The sequence below is a fragment of the Ochotona princeps genome, chromosome 10 (assembly GCF_030435755.1).
Source record: "Ochotona princeps isolate mOchPri1 chromosome 10, mOchPri1.hap1, whole genome shotgun sequence".
Lineage (NCBI taxonomy): Eukaryota > Metazoa > Chordata > Mammalia > Lagomorpha > Ochotonidae > Ochotona > Ochotona princeps.
Window position 1 is genome coordinate 70,128,105 of NC_080841.1, and position 20,824 is coordinate 70,148,928.

The 20,824-nt window shown below is 43.7% G+C and overlaps 1 protein-coding gene across 1 annotated transcript in view; it reads right to left on the reverse strand.

Annotated features, from left to right (window-relative positions):
- Positions 1-3,023: 3,023 nt before the first annotated feature.
- Positions 3,024-20,824, reverse strand: part of GPR158 (G protein-coupled receptor 158) — a 337,238-nt gene continuing 319,437 nt past the window's right edge. The window contains 5 exon segments of the mRNA XM_004588529.3: positions 3,024-3,149; positions 3,151-4,533; positions 5,307-5,453; positions 9,351-9,456; positions 14,774-14,912. Of these exon segments, the coding sequence (XP_004588586.3) occupies positions 3,024-3,149; positions 3,151-4,533; positions 5,307-5,453; positions 9,351-9,456; positions 14,774-14,912 (1,901 nt within the window).

Genomic DNA, 20,824 nt, shown 5'->3' on the forward strand with positions numbered 1-20,824 from the left:
ATGTACATGCAGCCACACGTTACAACGTAGATTTACCAAATATCTCATGGTTGGATGCTGTCAGTGTCAGGTAGTAGTTTCAGAAGAACCACAGGCTAAAGTGAACAGACTTACAGCTTTATGGGCTACAACTCTCAGTTGCTAAATGCTAGAAGTCAAAAGGCAGTGTTTTTATTTTTTATTTAGTTTTTTGTTTTGTTTTATGTTTTTCAGTCCTACCTGTCATCACTTGCATGCAGGAACCTAAGAGGCAAATACAAGAGAACTGTCGCGTTTTACATCCATACTGCCAGCACAGCTTACAGTGGGGTGAGTTGATACTTCGGGTCAGAAAGCATTAGATTCTGGCATGAAATAGCTCAATTAGGGTTGGTATGAACATACTTATTTCTAAACCCTGGCTGACAAACAAGGACAGGACACAGCCGGCACATGCACAGAGGAAGGACAACAGAGCATGTGTTTGTGACTTGACTCTCGTGTTGACGCGCATTCCCTTGGTTACAGGGCTGGGAAATGCCACCTCCCAAAATGTATATTTCAACATGTCTCAGCAATCACAAATGGCCATGAAACTCTTGGAAGGACCCTAGGCACTCTCGTGGATGGATGCTGGTGGAGAACAATCTAAGGACTGTGGACTGTCACTAAGGGGTCAGTCGAATCTTCTTTAAGCCACATCTCTTGCAGCCTCATTATTAAGTGTAATGCAAAGAAAGAAAATCAGTGTTGCTTGACCTCTTAGTGTTCACAAGCGAACCACGTGCAAGCAGACCTTAGGCTTGAAATGAGAAGGAGCTTGGGAGTCTAGAAACTTCCAGCTAAACTCATAAAAATAGCTTCAAGAAGTATGTCAAGGTCACCAGATTGGCCTTGGTTGGAAAGGCAGAGGTGCAGGAAGAGGAGAAAGGGAACATGCAAATAATAATGACGATGATAATAATAATAATAAAATTAATAAAACTTCTGTAGCTCTTCTACCCTACCCCAATGACCTGAGTACTGTATAAACAAGCAAATGGGCATGGGGGGATTTGTCTGCTGCTTTGCAACTCCCCAAAGCACTCACTCGCTGCCCAGTGAAATCCACTGGGAGAGGTTTTGATTTCGAACCCAGAGTATGCCATCCTGACACTTGGAATGGCATTCTCTAAGAACAGCCCTGAGTCTACCTTCTGGCTCCCCTCCTCCATCTTTTGTCATCCCAGCACATCCTGCTTGCTGCTCAAGAAATAGGGGAAAAATGGGTTATTTAGACTGTAAACATCCTGGCAACATACAGCAGCTGCTGCCTCAGTGGTTAGAGTGAGAGCAAGGTATGTCCCAGCTCAATTTGGAAGTGCCTTAGCATCAAGGACAATGAGATCAGGCATTGCAAACTCGTTGTATGACTACACCACCAACTCTGCAGCTCGAGACTGGCAGGCTGAGGGCTTGGGATGGGGAGGGGGTGGCAAGTGAGAGAGAGAGAAAGAGAGAGAGAGAGAGAGAGAATTTGATTTGGGGATGGGACGGGGAATTGTTTTTCTTTTTTTTTTTTTTTGCCATGCAAATCAAGCTTTCACTTTCCTTCATGAGCCGGGTGGCTCACAGTAACTTTAATGGCATGTTAATTTTTCCAGTGCTTGGGAGAATGAACAACTCATATCGCCTTTCAGGCTTCAAATGAACAAATCAGGTTTGAAAAAAAAAATCTCTTTGGGATCTGAGTCCAGCAAGTTGGATCTCTTGCTGAAGGCATGAGTAAAAGTTTACGAGAATAAACAGCTTAAGGTAATTTAAAATATTGTATTTTCATATGCATACTAAAATATATATCCATACAATGATCTGGATGCTATCATAATTTTTTTCTTTAAAAAAATAATCCCTTGAAAGTGCTATTGGGAACTATCATTCTGGTTTTGTCTGAAAAGGCAAGTTTCCTGGTTCTGAAGTAGTGCTGTAACTGTCAGCATCATACAGTGACGTGACAGTTCCTAGAGTCCTCCCTCTCCGATGGGGATTAAGAACAGGCAGTATGTTTGTCTCAGTCTTAGCTTCTCCCTTAGGAAATGTCACCAAGTATGAAATACTGAAATACCAAAAAGGGACAATTCATTGGAATGAAGGCATTCTCTATTTTTGATGTGGGACAAACAATGGGTAAGTTGTCCTTCATGTACTAAAGGACAGGTTAATCTCCAGTGTTCATAAAGCTTCAGGGTCCCCAACAAGAAATGCAAAATGAGGAACTCATTATAAGACACAAAAACAAAAATGCCTGGATTAAGACAATATGACAGACTGTGAAGAGAGCGAACAGAGTCAAATTCAACTCCACAACATAGAAACTACAGCCCAAACTAAAAGTTTTTCTCCTAATAGTTACAGCTTCCCAAGCCAAAGGAAGCTTACAAAACTCCAGGAACCTACTCGAGTTGATAAGATAGCAGGTGTTCTGTTAAGTTGCAATAACCATTGAGTAGCTGCAGATTGCATGAGTGTGTTGTGTCACATCATATCAAAGTTATTTGCAAAAACTATACAATCTGGAATGCTGGAATAGGAGACACAACAATGTACTGAACATACATTTATAAGAAAATGAGAGCAATCATAAATATAAAAGGTATTTGGAGGGATGCATTAGGTTAGCAGTGCTATCAAGATTAAATAGGTATAGTGCAGTTCTTCTCAGCTACTTAGCATGGCAGTCCTAGGCATCTGTACCTCCTTCTCCATTGCAGAGTCTCCGACGCAGTCTAAGTCTCCTTGTGGGACTTGTTTAACATCTTCAATGTCCCATCACTAGCAAACAGGTGCGCACGTTGAGGGCTATTGCTGTGAGGTGTGCTCACATGTGAAGACTGCTTGTGCTACTAGGGAGACCAGCAAGACTTCTCCATCAAGATGCTGCTACCTCTGTCCTCCACGCCTTCTTTCGCCATCGCCTTCACCCCCTCTGCTCTCTGACTGCTCTCTGCTCTCTATCCCTTGACTGACAAATACATCTTGGGGATTTTTTTAAATATATAATTCTCTTATCTGCTGTCGCATATGGAATGCAGGATTTCTTTATTGACCTTCTCTCCCTGGGGATGCCACCATGGACTCGTGCCCCAGGTCTCCTTCTTCTGAGGCCCTGCTGTCTTATTTGCGTTGAAGGCCAGAAGAGACAGGGAAAACCACCCCTCGGTCCACACTGGTGCTGGATCCATCCGGGCTCTCAAACTCCCAAGGGCACACCTCAGCTCGCGAGGTTAAAGGTTGCCGGAAAGCGGTACTGGGGTTGAAGGAGCCAGGTGCATTTTCCTTGCAGGGAGATGTCTTTCTTTCCTGGGATCCTGTTTGGTTGAGCTTTCCATTCTCTCCTTGGGCCCACGTTGCAGCTGCAGCAGGCTCCTCTTGGCGCGGCCCTGGGAGATCTGGCATCTTCGTGGAAATTAAACGCTTCTCCTCTTCGCTCAGGGACTGAGCCTGGTTCTCCCAGGAACGTACTTCTGCCTGGTCTGTGCTCATGGCGTGTGACTCCTGTGCCCTGGGCGGCTGGTGGGACGGTTCCCTCGGGGAACAGGTCGGGTTGTTCTCTCTGTCTGAGGCTGCGATGGATACGTGTTTCTGAACTTTCGGTTCTGAAGGCACGGGACCAGGGGCCTGGTCGTAGACTTCCCAAGGACACACCTCCCCAATGTCAAAACGGCCCTGCCCCTGGGTGGGGCCCGTGCTCACCTCAGTCTTGATAGTGGAGGGGTTGGCCCTTTGAGGCTTCATAATCCCAGCTTTCTGGGGCTTTCGTGACTCCTCCGAAGGATTGGGGTGCAGGGGGGCCGAGTCTCGAGCCTCTGAGTTCTCGGGGTTGGAGTCTTTTCTGTTGGCCTCTCCGTCTTTTGGCAAAGGCTTCTGGGACTTGGCACGCTCCTCGGCGCCTGACGTCTGGGTTTTCCCTGCTAGACCCAGGGTCTTCTCCTTGGCACTCGCGATGACGCTCAGAGACTTCTGCAGCATGGACGACCGCGGGTGCCCTGGCTTCTTCTCAGAGGTGAGGTTGTGCGCGCTCGCCGACTTGCACACCAAGGGCACGGACTCCGTGGAGTCAGCCTCGCTGTCTTCCTTTAGCTTCTGAGTCAGCTTCTTCCCCGGCAGTGACTCCAGGGTGCAGTTCTCCGTAGCCTCCTCATCCTGGCTTTCCGTGGGCAAGCTACTAGAGCCCTCCGTTTGCTCCCTCACGTGGTCGTAAGTGCTGTGGGATTTTTTGAGTGAGAAGACGCGGTTCTTGAGCGACTCCTCCTTGGGTTTCGCCGAGTTACTGGAAGACTCTGGGGGGTTCTTCCTGCCAGGGGCCGAGCTCTTGACCGGGCCGTGGTCGGCGGCTTCTTTGTCCTCCTTGGAGCACTGTCTGCTGACCGTCTCTGGGATCTCAGTGATTCGCCTCATGATGGAGCGGCCCAGGCCCTTCTTGGAGCACCGCTTCTTCTGGAGGTGGGGATTATTCGTGATCATCTTCTTCCTCTTGTAAATTTCCAGCTGCGCATAGAGTTTTTTCAGCTCATCCTGTGGGGAGAAGAGAAAAATGCCAAAGACGGTTCACATTCAGCCTTGCTGCCCAGACACCATCACTGCCTGGGTCACAGGGTTTCTAAAAGCTTGGGCTCTTTTGGGCAATTGCTTTATTGTTTTTCCCAACCCCTAAACTCATTGATGGTCTCCTCATGTTTAATTTTTGGTTGTTTTATATTTTGTTTACACTTCAGGGCACAAACACATGCAGTCCAGTTCTTTTTTCATGGCGCAAACACTGGTTAGTTTCAGGTGGCCTGGACCAGCCACTTGAAAACCCCACACAGCATGCATCAGAAACTATGCCAGGTCTCTTTAGAGTGCTGGGGCCCCCAAGTGGCTGTGGATAGAATGAGGCCTGACATTAGACTGCCTGGAGGATGACAGTTCACCGACTGTGAAAAACATCTTCTCCAGATGCTGCTATGCCATCAGATTATTTAAATGATTCAGGCTCTTGGCCACAAACCCAGGCGGCCTTTCTACCAGCAAGGTGTCATCAACACATCCTATGGATCATGTACGGCCAGTTCATCATTAGGACAGGTAATCTGTCAGTCAAAACTACTCAGGTTGGCCCAGCTGCTGATGCAGTTCAAACACTCTGTCCAAACATTCTGACGTGGAATTTATATGTTCTGGATGTGGATTCACTCTGCATTTGTTGTCACACACCATCATGCCTCCTCTATAATGCACGCGCACGCATACACACACATCTGCAAAGGGTCTCCTCTGAAATTGGAAAGCTGCCCTGCAGGTCTTACCCGAATGTCCTCGGGATCCAGGCTGTGCTCACTCCAGGCTGAGTTGATGCTGCTGTTCAGGTAAGATCCAGACCGGCCCATGTCCAGCTCGTCCTCATATGCCTCTGTGGCAATGTCATCCCGGGGATTATTGCTTGAGTGGGAGAACTGCAACAGACAGTCAAGATGAGCCGCAGACCTTAGCTCACTATCAGGCAGCGCATGGAACTTGTAAGGATTCGGATGCTGACATGTCTCTGCAGCTCAAAGGCTTTCATTCACTCACCTGTTTGCAGGATCTTTGTTTTGTTGGCCATGCTCCATTTTGAGGCTCCCAGTGAGTCAACACCAACCCAGAGTTCCCCTGTTCAACTCCAGTTTTCACCCCCACCCCTTTCTCTGAGCTCCCAGTCCACTGCCATGATGTGTTTGCGTTTTGGAAATGAATGTATAAAAAAGAATACAAAGAAATGTTCTTTAAGAGAAGCATTGAGCATTGTAGGTCCCATAGCTGCTGAACAGGAATTATTTTTGAGTGGTAGAGTCTTCCTTGTGTGTGTTACTTCACACACACACACGCACACACACACAGGCACGCTTCACACAGGTGAGGGTCCAAATGCCTATGGGCACCATTAGCTCCGGAATGGGCCTTTCTATCTACTACACATGCTTTGGATCAAGCTGCTTTCAAAACTTAGTGGACAGGAGATCTGAATTCCAGACCCCAAGTGTGCCATCACTGAGGTCTCCAACAAGAGAGGTGGTCTCTCCGCTCAGCCTGGGAGCTCGAGCTAACTGGTATGTGCATCTGAGTTGGAGGATTCAGTGAAATGCCAGATTCTCCCTCAAGCTCACTCTTCTTCTCATGTTACTCTTTGCTAACCTTTAAAAAAATCTATTCTCTTTTCATCTGGGTTTGGTGATTATGGCTTCACATTTTGCTGTGGGGGTAGGGAAGAGTGCATTGGGAGAATGATGGAAAGCAGGAAAAAGAATCAAACTGCTCACACACCACATGACCCGGAAGACTCTCCTCTAAATGCTGGGAAAGCAGCCAGGAGTATACGGAACCTCTTCTCCCAGCTTCTCTCCAGGACAAGGGTCCCATTAAAATAAATGAGCAGGTCTCTATGGTGCACAGGGGCTTTGTGCCATTTCTGTGATGCCACAAGTCTCCATTTTTTGTCATAACTAATCTGGGGTAATTGGAACTGACTGAGAAGCCCCAGAAACTATGAATCTTGCCTTCACACTTCTGCCTCTATTTGTGGGACTAAGAGGTGCTGAGAACTCAGGGCTGTCAACAAGAAGGACAACAGGTCCCAGCCCTCCCAAATCTCCCCATGCTGCTAGGACAGCCACCTGCAGGCCATGGATGGGAGTGGGATTATTTCAAAGGATCAAAGGCATGGAGACAATCTTGAGTTTAGTTGAAGACACAGAATCACTTGTTGGATTTTGCTCATTTTCATTATTATTTCCAACCCTTAAAATAGCATTTTAGATATTTATCATCTTTGTCTATTTCCTTCTCTTCCTCTCCAGAGTATAGATACTGTTGATGGCACACTTTCATCCATGCATCATTCCAAGGACTTAGAAAACTATCCTGTAAAATCCTACAATAATACCTTAAATCACCAATTTATTGATAAGTAATATGTATGTATTTACTTATTTATACTAATGCCCTTTGGCAGTTAAATATTTACTGAGAAGTTGCATATAATTCACTGATTTGTAAGTCCTCATTTTGGCAATGGCACAATAGCTTAACTGGCATCCTGTATGGGCACTGGTAGATGTCCTGGCTGCTCCACTTTTAATCCAGACCCTGCCTGTGGCCTGGGAAACCAGCCAAGGATAGCTCAAGTGTTTGGGACCCTGCACCCACTTGACAGATCCAGAAGAAGCTCTTTGTTCCTGGCTTCAGATCAGCTTAGCTCTGACCGTTGCAGCCATTTAAGGAGTAAACTAGCAGATGGAAGATCTTTCTGTTTCTCCTTCTCTCTGTAAAATCTTCCTTTCCAATGAATATAAATATTTTTTAAAGTTCTCAACTTAAATAAACAATCCAGTGCTTATTAGTAGACTCGTAAGGTTGTGCATACATAATTACTATTTAATTCCAGAATATTTTTATCACTGCAGAAACAAACCATGTACCTGTCAAGCAGTCACTTCTATTTCTCCTTCTACCTGCCCCTTAGCAACCACTAATCTACTTTCTGCCTCTACAGACTTGCCTATTGTGGTCATTTCATGAAAGGGAGATGATATGGGCACAATGTTTGGTCTTTGTGTGTCCAGTTGTTATTGTTGTTGTTTTCCAATTGACAGAATGTTCTTAAGATTCATCTTAGTTGGGCCCGGCGGCGTGGCCTAGCGGCTAAAATCCTCGCCTTAAAAGCCCCGGGATCCCATATGGGCGCCAGTTCTTATCCCGGCAGCTCCACTTTCCCTCCAGCTCCCTGCTTGTGGCCTGGGAAAGCAGTTGAGGACGACCCAATGCATTGGGACCCTGCACCCGTGTGGGAGACCCGGAAGAGATTCCTGGTCCTGGCATCGGATTGGCGCGTACCAGCCTGTTGTGGCTCACTTGGGGAGTGAAACATCGGATGGAAGATCTTCCTCTCTGTCTCTCCTCCTTTCTGTATATCCGGCTTTCCAATAATAATAAAATCTTAAAAAAAAAAAAGATTCATCTTAGTTGTAGCATTGCTCAGCACCTGGTTCATCTTCATTGACAAATGACATATGACTTATGGATTGGACCATATTGCTTGGATCCTTTTGTCACCTGATGGGCACTGAAGTAGCTGCTACTTTCTAGCTGGGATGAACACAGCTGCTGTGAATGAACACTCACTTGCAAGCTCTGTAGGAATATATGTTTGCAGTTGCCTTTGGTGCCTGGTAATAAGTTTTAAAGTGAATGAACAGCTCTCTGAGTATATAACTCTCTAATAACTATGAAATCATAGTATGCAGAATATGAACACACACAGCAACAGACTCATCTATGCAAACTATGACTAGGTTATGTCATTCAAGTAGGAGATAAAAGACATATTTTTTTTTCCTGTTCCACTGGGTCTTTGCAAATGGGCTGAACCTTGATGTTTTGGCTAATTGTGAAAGTTGAGGTAAAGAAAAGAAATCCCCAAAGGAGAAGAATGATGATAAGCTGCGATTTGTAAAATATGCCTTTTCCAAAGACTCCTGTCTCCTTTGGTTTGATATTGATGGATGTCAATATCAAGTTGCTTCTATTTCAAAGGAAGCTGACATTCAGTGAGATCAACATTCCTGGTGTGGAGCTCAATGTCAAAATCATTGTGCTGGCCCACTTTCCCCTACTCATCATGCTGCCTGCCTAGATAGAGTCTCCCTTTGAAGCAATCGCTGTGAGAGACTTCTGTACTTAACTATTAGAGCTGATACATTCTCTGAATGCTGGAAGGGCAATATTTCTCTGCATATGGATCCAATTAGGAGACTCCTTATGACAGTCCTTTTAAAACAAGGACTTTGAGAGGCCGACAGCCATGATGCCCATTCCTGGCTCTCTGGCTCCTGACAGCAACCTCCCTTCCTGAGAGGCAGCAGTGAGTGCTCAAGTGACTGGGTCCCTGCTAGGCACTCAAATTCACATTAAGTTCCCAGATCCGAGCTTCTGGGAACTTGGGAGTAAACCAGTGCAGGGGACACTCCTCTCTGCCTCTATCTCACTCACTCACTCACTCAATAAATAAATAAATAAATAAATAAATAAATAATCTTAATATTATAATTTAAGGAATATCATCTTGAGTTCACAATAACTAGAATATAGATTAAAGCGGTTTGGTTTTCATACAAGTTAAGGCAGTTGAAATTATCTCAGATAGTCAATGACTCTCAAAAGAACACGGCCACCCAGTAACTCCATGAGGCAAATGACTTCTTGGGGATGTCAAACAGATGTGTGAATTTCTGTATCTCCCTAGGTCCGTATTGGATGATCGTTTTAGCAGGCAAAAGCACTCTGCTTCCAAGAGAGAAAGTGCATCTGAGTAGTACCTTTGGGATCAACAGCACCCCGACAGTGACCGTGACAGTCAGGTGGGTGTGTGCAAAGTACAGCATCAGCATCCAGTCAGACTGAAGCCTCGAGGCCAGGACAAACCTGAAACGAGAGTTCATACAACATAAGCCGTGCACCACCACTGCAGATGCCGGCTCCCTGAAAACTTTGTCCCTCACTGCACAGACCACCAAGAACGTGAAGGAAGACGCTGGGTGGCAATGTTGTCGGTAAATCTCATCATCCTGGAAAAATACTGGTCAAAGTCACGTTCATTGGTTGCCTTGGGCATGAATTCCTCATTATTATTTTAGATGGTCAGAAAGAAAGACACCATTAGGAGCTCCCCAAGTGTTATTGTGCAGGTGCATTGGTTCTGCAAAGCCACACAGTGAATACACACAAATTCAGAGTGTACATTACAAACTGGGACCCTGCAACCACACTGGAAACCTAGAAGAAGCTCCTGGCTTCAGATCAGCTCAGCTATGGCTGCTGTGGCCACCTGGGGAGTGAACCAGTGATGGAAGATCTTTCTGACTCTCCTATCTGGAAATCTGTCTTGCAAAATAATTTTTAAAAATTAAAAATCAAGTGTTCTAAGTTATCAAATTACTCTGGATAGTTTAAGATGTAATACTTAAAAACTTGTCTTTGTACAGAATTTATAAAGTTGCAGTCTGAGATGTCCCTGCAGGAAATGCAGTAAGAAGTAATTTGGTGCTAAAGACTGTTGAAGTAATGCTGGAGTATTGTTATAAATTAGTAGGAGGTGCATACACAAACCAAAGCTCATGTTTTCAGAACTTACCCTAACACAGGAGCCAGGGCCTACTTTTATCACACTCCAGTTTCAATATTTCTCCCATCCATTCTTTATCCACAAAAAGAAAATACGAGATTTTATTGCTTTTGGGATTAAAGAATGAGAATTCCATTTCAATGAAACTTGAGAACCTGACATTCTAAGAAAATGTTCATGATATCATTGAATCACATAACAGAGATAAGTGAATGGCTCAACAGGGAAGGAGCCAACACTCACATGCACATTATTCTATAATTATGACACACTTAACAAGTAAATTAATGGTGTGAATGCTGGCTTAGGGTCCTTCTCATGTCCTTGTGGTATAGTCGGCTTTATACATATCTGTTTTGCACATGACTGGATGGATATGCACTCTATTCCATGAGATATATTTGACACAGATTTCCCAGGCCAGATATCTATCTCTATCTCTCTATCTCTCTATCTCTATCTCTATCTTTATCTCTGTCTCGTCTTTAAAGTAGTCTACCATAGCCGTCACACTGGGCAGCATACTTCAACCTCTGAGGCACATATGCAATCCCAACTGGTTGAGGGTCATTGCCAAGGAGGGAGAAGTTTACATCCAAGCTGATGAATGTATAATCTAAAAGTACACTCAAGTCCTGGGCATTCCTACCTCATTTTGCAATACAAGAGAACATTAAGCTGGCACGACAATATATAAAAGAAGAATGGCTGCATTTATTTTAAATTGAAGAAGCACATCTTCCAGGAAATAAAGACTTTGAAGTATACTCACATCAAACACCCTCTAATTAATCTGCTTTAAAATGTTGTCGGATTTTTTAGGTGGCATTTCTGGCTAGAAACTATTTGGACAAGAAAAATAGGTTTGCTGCAGTTTTAAAGCCTTATTTTTCCAGAAAGGTATTTAAGTGTGATAAAAAACAGAATGTGTTAAAAGTCAGGAGCATAGAAATATTTAAAATTTGAAGTTAAAAATATAACAAATTTCAAAGTCTTTCACCTTCCCAAAGGTTTGCTTTTTGTTTATCACTAAAAATAAGTAGCTAGAACAGATTGGAGAAAATGCCTTTGGCATTTAGTTATGCTTCTAGACTTAAAGCTTTGATGGTTTTGTGCATTTTGACAATTTATTAAAATTGAAATGTAAAGCCATATATAAAATGTGTTCATAGATTTATATATACATACACACACATATATATGCATACAGCCGTACAAATTTTATGTTTTAAGCAGACAACAGTACCCTTGCCATACTGATAAAGAATATTTTATCTGATTTTTGGAAGCCTCATTTAATATTATTTATTTGAAAAAATAACCAAAATGAATCACACTCATTTTAATTATTATGTCACTACTACTTCTTGAACTTGAAACAATATTAGAACCAAAGAGAAGGTGAATTTGGTTCATTTATAATTAAGACATGGTGAATACCTTATTGTTTAAATTTTTTTAAAAAGATTTATTTATTTTATTACAGTCAGATATACAGAGGAGGAGAGACAGAGAGGAAGATCTTCCATCCGATGATTCACTCCCCAAGTGAGCCGCAACAGGCCGCTGCACGCCAATCCGATGCTGGGAACCTGGAACCTCTTCCGGGTCTCCCACGCGGGTGCAGTGTCCCAATGCATTGGGTCGTCCTCAACTGCTTTCCCAGGCCACAAGCAGGGAGCTGGAGGGGAAGTGGAGCTGCCGGGATTAGAACCGGCGCTCATATGGGATCCCGGGGCATTCAAGGAGAGGACTTTAGCCACTAGGCCACGCCGCCGGGCCCTATTGTTAAAATTTTTATGCTGTTTCCCTTGCTTCCTCAAAATCACTGTTGTTCAGATTCACTGTGTAAAGCTACCATTTCCTTCCTTGGTCCTTACAGAAATACCTTAAATTTCCAGGAGGGATTGGCTAATGCACTCTAATTCTTCTAAGTCAGGGTACCATCATCGATCTCATATAATCTGGTCCAGGTAGAGAGATGGGTCTGATTTGAAACCTCACATGCAGGAGTTGTTCTTGTTCGGCCCCACTGAGGTTTGCCAATAGAAACGTCATAGCCCACCAATGACAGTTGCTCTTTCTGCATCACCTCGCTACTGTCAAATATTCCCTTTGGTCAAAACCCATAGGCATTCACACAGTTGTCTGCAAAGAAGCTGACCTTCTAAGTACGTTGGTTCTACTGAGCACCCAGCCGGCTTGGCTTACCAAGAATTGTTCCATCAGAACGTGTGAGCACACCAAACTAGCTCCCGCTTACTGGTACTGCTGGCCGGGGTTGAGTACTTGTCTGGTACTCCATAGGACAGACTTAAAGCCAAGTAGGAAAGCTACCATCTTGGCCCATAAATACCAATGCGTTTAGCAAGTATCAGGGGCGTTCAATGGCCAGGTATGTTTGAAAAGCACATTGACAAAGCTAAGCTTCTTTACAGCAGGACTGTTCAGTATGCCAGTCTGTATTGTGGAGGCCATACAAGGACATGTATCACAAACACATATGAAAATGCCTTAGAAAGATACACTAATAGGATAACAGTGCTTGTCTTTGGGAGGGTGTCAAATTATAGAGTTTGTTTACTTTTTAAAAATATTACTGTATGGTTTTTCTGGAGTCAACACCTATTACTTTCTTATTAAATTAAAAGAAGTTGATTAAACAAAATAATTTACCTTGTCTACTTCTGAAAGACCCTGGAGAAACCTTAGGGTTTAAAATCGATTGACAAAAAACATAGTTAAAGAAGAAAATTGAACAGAGTAAATCTTAAGGTAGGAAAGGAAATTTAGGCAACTGCTGTAAAATAGGATTAATTGCTTGAATAACTCATTTGCTTCTAAGAAGAGTAGCAGCTTCTCAGAGGGGAAAAGCAGGGAAACTGGTACCACAGAGGGTTGCAATCAGACACCAGAGGACGTATAAGGTCTTCTGTGGCAAACCTTTGTACAGGTGTGCAGTTCTCTAGTTGGGCTGTTGCTGGGACTGATTGCAGATAAGCGTGCTTATTAGATCTTGGAGCATATGTGCGAACTGTTCCAGAAATCATCAATAGAAAAGTCACTTCTTTCAGAAAATGATATGCGAGGTGGCTAGGGCCCAGGAACTCTGGTCTGGGAATGCTGAGGAAGCACTCCTTGCTTTCCTCATTTACAATCTTTTGCTTCCATTCTGAGTCTCTTGCCTCTCCTAATATCCTTCTCTCTTTCTTTACAGTCAGTCCCCTGACATCCTGGTTCTTTTACAGGGCTTCGAGGCTTCTCAGAATACCAATACTAGGCCTGGTGCAATGGCCTAGTGGCTAGAGTCCTCGCCTTGAACATGCCAGGATCCCATATGGGTGCCAGTTCTAATCCCAGCAGCCCCGCTTCCCATCCAGCTCTCTGCCTGGGAAAGCAGTCGAGGATGGCCCAAAGCCTTGGGACCCTGCACCCACGTGGGAGACCTGGAGGATGTTCCTGGCTCCTGGCTTCAGATCGGCGCAGCACCGGCTATTGCGGTCACTTAGTGAATCAGTGGATAGAAGATCTTCCTCTCTGTCTCTCCTCCTCTCTGTATATCTGACTTTGCAATAGAAATAAATAAATCCAAAAAAAGCCCCACCAATACCTCAATTTCCTATACTTCAAATGTGGGCTGTACCCAAGAGAGAATGCAAGGAAGTGTCTTGTGACTGTTGACTGGAGTGAGAGGTAGCAGGCAGCCTGCAAAGCTTCCTTCCCCAGCTCCCATGGGGACTTCCTCAGGGAAGTCCAAGCCCCCACAAAAGGACTGAACCCAAGGCAAAAGGCCCTCTCCAGTGAGGACAAAGACAGCCAGCCTATTCTTCAGTGTGCTAATGTCTAGTACCTGGCCAGACACTGACCAGGATTCCTTTTGCTAGCTCTACCCTGAGGTTCTCTTTGCATTTCCAAGTACAGATGTGGGCAGGGTAGGGGGGATAATTCTTGGAAGACATGGCTGTTTTACTTTGTTCATTTCCTCATAGACCAGTCTGTTCCTTCTGCTCTGGACTCACCTGTTCTGCCATGGCATGGGGTCTTACAGACGCAGAGAGCAGGCTACACACTCTGACCTTGGAAATGGATTGCTAAAATACAGTCATGATAAAGCCACAAGGCACATCATGACTCAGGCAGGGGTTTTTGTTTTGTTCAGAATTCAGCAGGATCCATGCTCTGAAGCTGTCTATTTGAATATGAAGATGGTGAAAGTGGAAGCCAGCATATTGAACATGAATGGAAATATAAACGGGCCATCTATAGCTGTTTTTTAAGATTTCCACATGTACTGCTTTATACCTTCATCACAAATGTTTTTATGTATTAGGAACAATAGGCAATGACATCCTCTGAAGTGGCTTGGTGTGTAGAACAGTAACATTGAGGTGACTTTTTCTAAATCAACAGAGGAGATATGTGCCACATCAGGAAGAACTAAGAGTAACACAGTGAAATACCGCCATTTGCCATTTCTACAACAAAGGATTTAGTCAAGTTCTGGAACACCCTCCCGGTAAGTCTTCCCATTATTAATTGAATCCAGTTTATTTAAATCAAACTACAACACTTCAGAAAATAAAATGGGGCCTTCCTCTGGCTCTCGGTGTCACTTGCCTGATGGTGTGGAATATTGCAGAGATGATGAGCTCATTGTGGACAGCGACGGCCATGTAGCGCGGCTCCCGGAATGCCGAGGGCACGGTCCGTGCCGCGTAGCAGAGGTAAACGCCCCACAGGAGAAAAGAAAACTCAGCTATGGGAAGAGCAAACAAACAAACAGCTCCCATTAGGTTTATGGGTGAATGAAAAAGAGAGAAGGCAAATTCTTGAGCATGCACTTAATGTTGAATACAGAAACCTAAGTGGAGTTAGACCTGGATACTTGCAAAGTGTGATCCTTGCATACACCTAGATGTTAGAGGTGCATTTGAAATTTCATTCAGTGTGGAGAAGACCTTTGAAAGGCATGCCTTTGTTTTTGCTGGTTTTCACATCGTTTGGAATCCCAGATTGATTTTTTTTTTCCTTTTTGCCCAATACCTGCTATTTTTTCATTAAATGCTTGTAAAATAACTTTCCATTGTCTCCACCCTGAATTTAAGAACTTGCATTTTTTAACATATTTGTTACTCAATACCATGTCAGTTAATTCCATAATGTTGTAAATTGTTGTTGATGTTATGTTGTGGATTTCAATTGATCAGGATGATATTCTGCCAGCTCTGCCTTCAGATCAGAGATGGTTTCTGCAAGAAACCATGAATTTATCTGGACAATAAGATGCTGGACGCTATGCTTGCAAAAAAAAAAAAAAAAAGATGTATGTGGAGACTTTGGGTTGTGGAGACTTTGGGTTGTGGACAAAGTTACCTAGGCAATGAAGGCTTAGGATCTATTGATAAACCACATTTAGAAATGTGAGAACATAGGTAGCCAGACATGGTATGTGTCCTAAATGAAAGGTTGGTTCTTCAGCTATGGGATAAATAGTGCCTTTTATGGCTGGAATGCTGACAGTTTGGGTAAGCATCACTCTGACAATGTTGAAGTCAGCAGACATCACTGCAGCTAAGAGGAGGAAGGAATTCAGGCTCACACCAGACCCATCTCTGAACTGGGCTCTGTCCCCAAATCCCTTAGCACCATCTCCAGCAAGTACTCATCCCCTCTGGCCACACTGTCCTCATCTGGAAAATGGGGCCCCAAAGTACATATTTCATGGAATTATTTGCTCATTAAGCCAAACGACATATGTTATAACACACTTAACATAGATTTCCAACACATAGCCATGGTTAGATAGACAGTACTTATTGAACTTTTGCTTGACATTGTGTCTGCAAGCTGAGCATTGCTATTTCAGCACATTTTTACCAATAGTCTTTGCATTCCCTTCTGTCTACCTTAATGGCATGACCTTCTTGGAAGACAATAAGAAGCAGGCTCTGATTTGAGGCTAAAGTTTTATTCCTTAATGTAAGCTTGCAGCCTAAAGCACCCTTGACTTCTCCATTTAAAACACCAAAAACAAGGCTCTCTGCCTGCTGAAGCTTCAGAACATTTCTATTATCGTTTACACTCTGGGTAGCATCCCAGTGGTTGGAAAAAAACTTAAATAGAACAGTCCGTCAGGAGTTACTCTAAAACCCTGATGTGGCTAGAGGCCAAAGGAAACAAAGCCATAACAAACAGCATCCCAACTCCCCAGCAGATTCCACAGAAGTCTGAATTACCCAGAACAATGGACTGGGACATAAGTCATGGTTGCTGTTCCCAGCCCAGCTCTACTGAATGGACAGAGGAATTCAGGAATACATGGAGGTCTTCCTGTCTAAGTTCCTTTCGCTATTCTTTATTTCTGTCCCAGGTACCGCCACTGTTCCCTTTCTTATTTAGGTCTGAAATCTCAGAGTCACTTTTCATTCCTACAATTTTATACCATTTTTCTTGCTTCTTATATTGATTTGTTCTTCTCAGTGTTGCCAGTCACAATTGCTGCCCATGCCTCCCTCAGGTCACTTCTTATTTGTTGCAATTATTATTTTTTCCCTAGGGTCTATCTCACCATAGCTACACCTTGTGGTAATCTTCATACTTCACTAGTGTCAGGCTCGTTTTTTTCCTGAAATTCCACTTGGTCTTGTCACGATTCAGGCTGACTTATTCACATTTTCCCTTAGAAGATTTCCTTGTACCCACCTAGTCAGAGCCTGGAAACAACCCCTAGCCCTAAAGGAAGCTTGCAAAGAGGTTGCTGCGAGGGCAGACACGTACTTCCATCCAAGCATTCTGGCTGGAAGGTTTCCTGTGAGCTGCTCACATCACACAACTCTTCTTCTTGCTCATAGATTTCTCTGGCCTTGACTTCTAGCCTGGCGTTTAACCCTCAGGTCAGTAGTTTGGCAGGCATTATCTGCAGCTTCCTTCAGGAATCTTCAGCTGCTCACTATTATTTTACTCACATTTCATTCTGGCATCTGTGGCCTCTACATTGTGACTCTGCATTGTTAATCTAACCTCGTCTTCCAGTGTTCCCAGCATAAGCTCTTTGAGGGTTCAATATCCTCTGTAAGACTGAGCACTGCAAAGACAGGCCTTGCTTCTATGTCTGCATGCACAACTGCTCTCACAGCAAACCTCTCCTCAACCACCTTTCCAAGTGTTAACCAATTTTCTGAGGTCCACTGCAAAGCCTCCTGAAAAAGCTGAACCAATGCTGAAATCTTCCACTAATATCTTGCAATTTTTAGCCATCTGTGCAATGCCACGCATAGAATCATGCCACAAAGACAAAGTCTGGAGAAAAATGAAATCTAGTTTCTTGTCAGTCAGCCCTTCATCCTCTGACCCAATGATTTATGACTTTCTGCAGGGCAAGACTTGAGTCTTGCAATTATTATTTTTTTCTCCCCTTCCTTTGCTCATATAACGGAGGGCAATAGTACTGAGCCTACAATGATAAGATTTAAAAGCATCTGTTGAACTGAATGACCCTCTGTGCTATCAGTTTCATGTTTATGTCACAGAGATGTACCTCTGTCACTGTGCCACTCCATCTAAAGCTACAGAACCTGTCAAGGCAGGAGGTTGTTCGCTTGGCATCATTTCTGTCTCTGGAGCCCTTCTGTAAATCAACAGAATCTTAACTTGGAAGCTTTTCTTGCAACTGACTGTGAATGGAGCTTTGGCCCTTCACAGGGACAACCAGCTGGTTGGCTCTCTAACTTGGGATCTTCTGTGGAACCTTAACACCTATCCACAGTCAGTCATGTCACCTCTTTGCTAGCCTCTCTGGGTCTCACCTGCAGACACTGGAGTCTCAGCTTGTTGCAACAAAGCCCGCAGCCTCATTTCAGGAATGGTGTCTGATTTGTGAATTGTTCTTTGCTGAAATGGACCCTGCTACATTTCATTTTGTCTCACAGCTTTCTTTTTACCAGCCTGCAACGATCTAACAGTCATGCTGGCATTGATTGATAGAGGGAAGCTCTCTTACTGATGCGCCATTGTGTGTGCAGTGTTGTGGCTGACACAGGAAAATAACGAATGTGAGAATATTACTAAGCAAGAGAGGCATAAAAATGTGTGTAGTTGAAGGATTCACATGTAGCTGTGTTATAGAAGCAGTATTTCTTGCCACTTACTGCACTGTTTTCATATAATGCTGTACAAAAGTTAAAAAAAGACAAATTAGGTTAATTAGTGTGATACAATGGAGGATGATATTTAAAATCTAAGACAAAACAAGGTTTCTCTTAATAGCTAAGCTGAACATTAAAATCATTTCATTAGCAATATCAAACAGCATGCTCTAGCTGAGAAACAATTTATTATTCAAAGAGCCAATTAAGCTAAATGTGATATATAAAAGTTGTGCTTGGGAAAAAAATCAGTTTCATATAATTAACTTCCGACTAACACTGCAATTATTAAAGAAAACATGCAGATGTTACCAAATTTTGCCATGTTATTACGTGGGAGTTGAAATATGTGTTATACTTCTGTTTCGGAAAATGATTTTCTGGTGTTAAAAATGATTTTAATGGGAAGGAAATATGAGTACACTTCAAAGAGGGAATTGGGTTCATATTTAAAGACTCACACACAGTCTTCAGGAAACGGAGCCGTTCTACTTTTAACCTCTAAGGGCTAACACTCAGTTTAGAAGTTTAGAAGCTAACTCCCATGGCTTTTAAAAAATTAATATACCAAATAAAAGCAATTTCAAACTATTTTTCCAATCAGGCTGGACCAGACCGACAAACAAGAATTCCTATCAGTCCTTGGATTCTGAAGATGTCAACTCTGGGCCCTTGGGTCCCCCAAGGCTGAGAGGAGAGCGATGCGAAAGTACAACTGGGAGCCACACTGAAGCAAAGGCTTTTGGTATGATTGGCATTTCAGCCCTCCTAGCCCTGCTAACATTCATTTTGAATGAGACAGTTGTATACATAAGCAAGAAAATATTTAGCTTCCATTTCTCAAATGTTTTTAATGTACTCACGTATTTTCTTCCAAATCCTACCCAATGAAGAGAACTCATGATCAGGGTAGCAAACTATCTAACACATTATTCACAATGCCATGCCAGGGCAGGGTTTCTCCTTTTATTTTCATCTTGGTAGTGGGGTGGGCAGGAAGGAGGTTGGCATGAAGAATCAAATCAAATGACATCAACAGCACTGAGGAGTATCGTGAATTCCAGCATTCAGTGGTTCCAATGGCAAACAGAAGGTATGATTTCTACACTAGTTTATTCTTTATTTGTGCACAATAAGTACGGTTATGATAACTGCATGGAAAAAGCAACCAGAATGGCATTATGTTATCTGAGAGAGCAAGGAGAGAGAGAGAAAGTCCCATCTCACAACTCAGATAAAGGCAACAGGAATGTTGGGCGAGCAGGGATGGACTCTGGAATGCACCTGGAGACACCCTTGTCCCACGCCAGCCACACAACCTGGCCTCCATGTCTTAAGCCTTGGCCATGGCCCCTGGAGTTATCCCTGGGGCTTACGTTTACTTTGTGTGCTATGACTGACAGTCCCAGACAAAAACCGTTGGAAATACTTTTATCCTACTGCAGAAAGTAACTTATTTTTTTTCGAGGCATAATGGTCCACATTTCAAACTCACCTGTTGGTTAACACTGCCATGCCTGTGATCAGGAAAGGAGTCTGGAAGCCCTTCTGGTGCTCTCAGTGGATCTCATTTCAAAGGTGTTAGGGCTGGTGCTGAAGGCACTTTTCAAGAATCTGAGGGTCTGATTGTGGCAAAACTTTGACTCCTTTGATAAGGCAGTGTGTGTGCGGAGGAGTGGCAGTGGGTGTGCTGGCAATGAGATTCTGAAGGCTAGAATGTCAGAGATAATGTAAGGAACCAGGGAAGAATAATGAAGAGTGGGGCTCATCACAGCAGCTATGTGGAGTCAGCAGAGGGACTTGGCTATGCTCCGTTCTTCTTGCTGTCTGCAGCCGGGGCTGCTGTGAATGCTACACATCTGCAGGCTGATTTTTTTTTTTTTTTTGATGGCTTCCTTTCACAAACCCCTACAACTTGAACCAAGAGTTCTACTTCACTCTCCATCCCGTCTTCAATGGGAAAGGCAGAGAAACAGATTTTTCTGTCTCTCTGAGGGATTTAGTTTGATCTCAGGTGACAGGACTTTGGCAAGATCCAGAAACCTCAGCACTGAGAGATGTCCTGTAGAGATCCTGAATGTGCAGGGCTCTGAGGAAAAGACTATCACAAGGCAGGGGAATAAGGTAAAGGTCAGAGCTGCTGGCTGAGTCCTCTATCATGTGCTTTGCATTTCCCATGCCTTGCCATCTATGCGCACATCACTGTTTAGGCAGGGAGCTGGAGTTGGGATGATCTGCTACCCCTGCAGATAATCCCCAAAGCACTGGAGTGTATGTTTAACACAGCAGTTCAAATACCCGATTTCCACACTGGGGTACCTGGATTCAGCTTCTGGCTTCCTAATAGAGCAGCAGCAACAATAGTGATTCAAGTAGTTGGGTTCTTGTTACTCATGTGAGGTACCTGGATGGAGCTCCTGACTCATAGATTTGGCTCCAGCCCAATCCAGCCCAGCCCTGTGTGTTGCTGACATTTGAGGGGTAACCAGTAGACAGGAATGCACTTCTCTTCAAGAAGTAAATG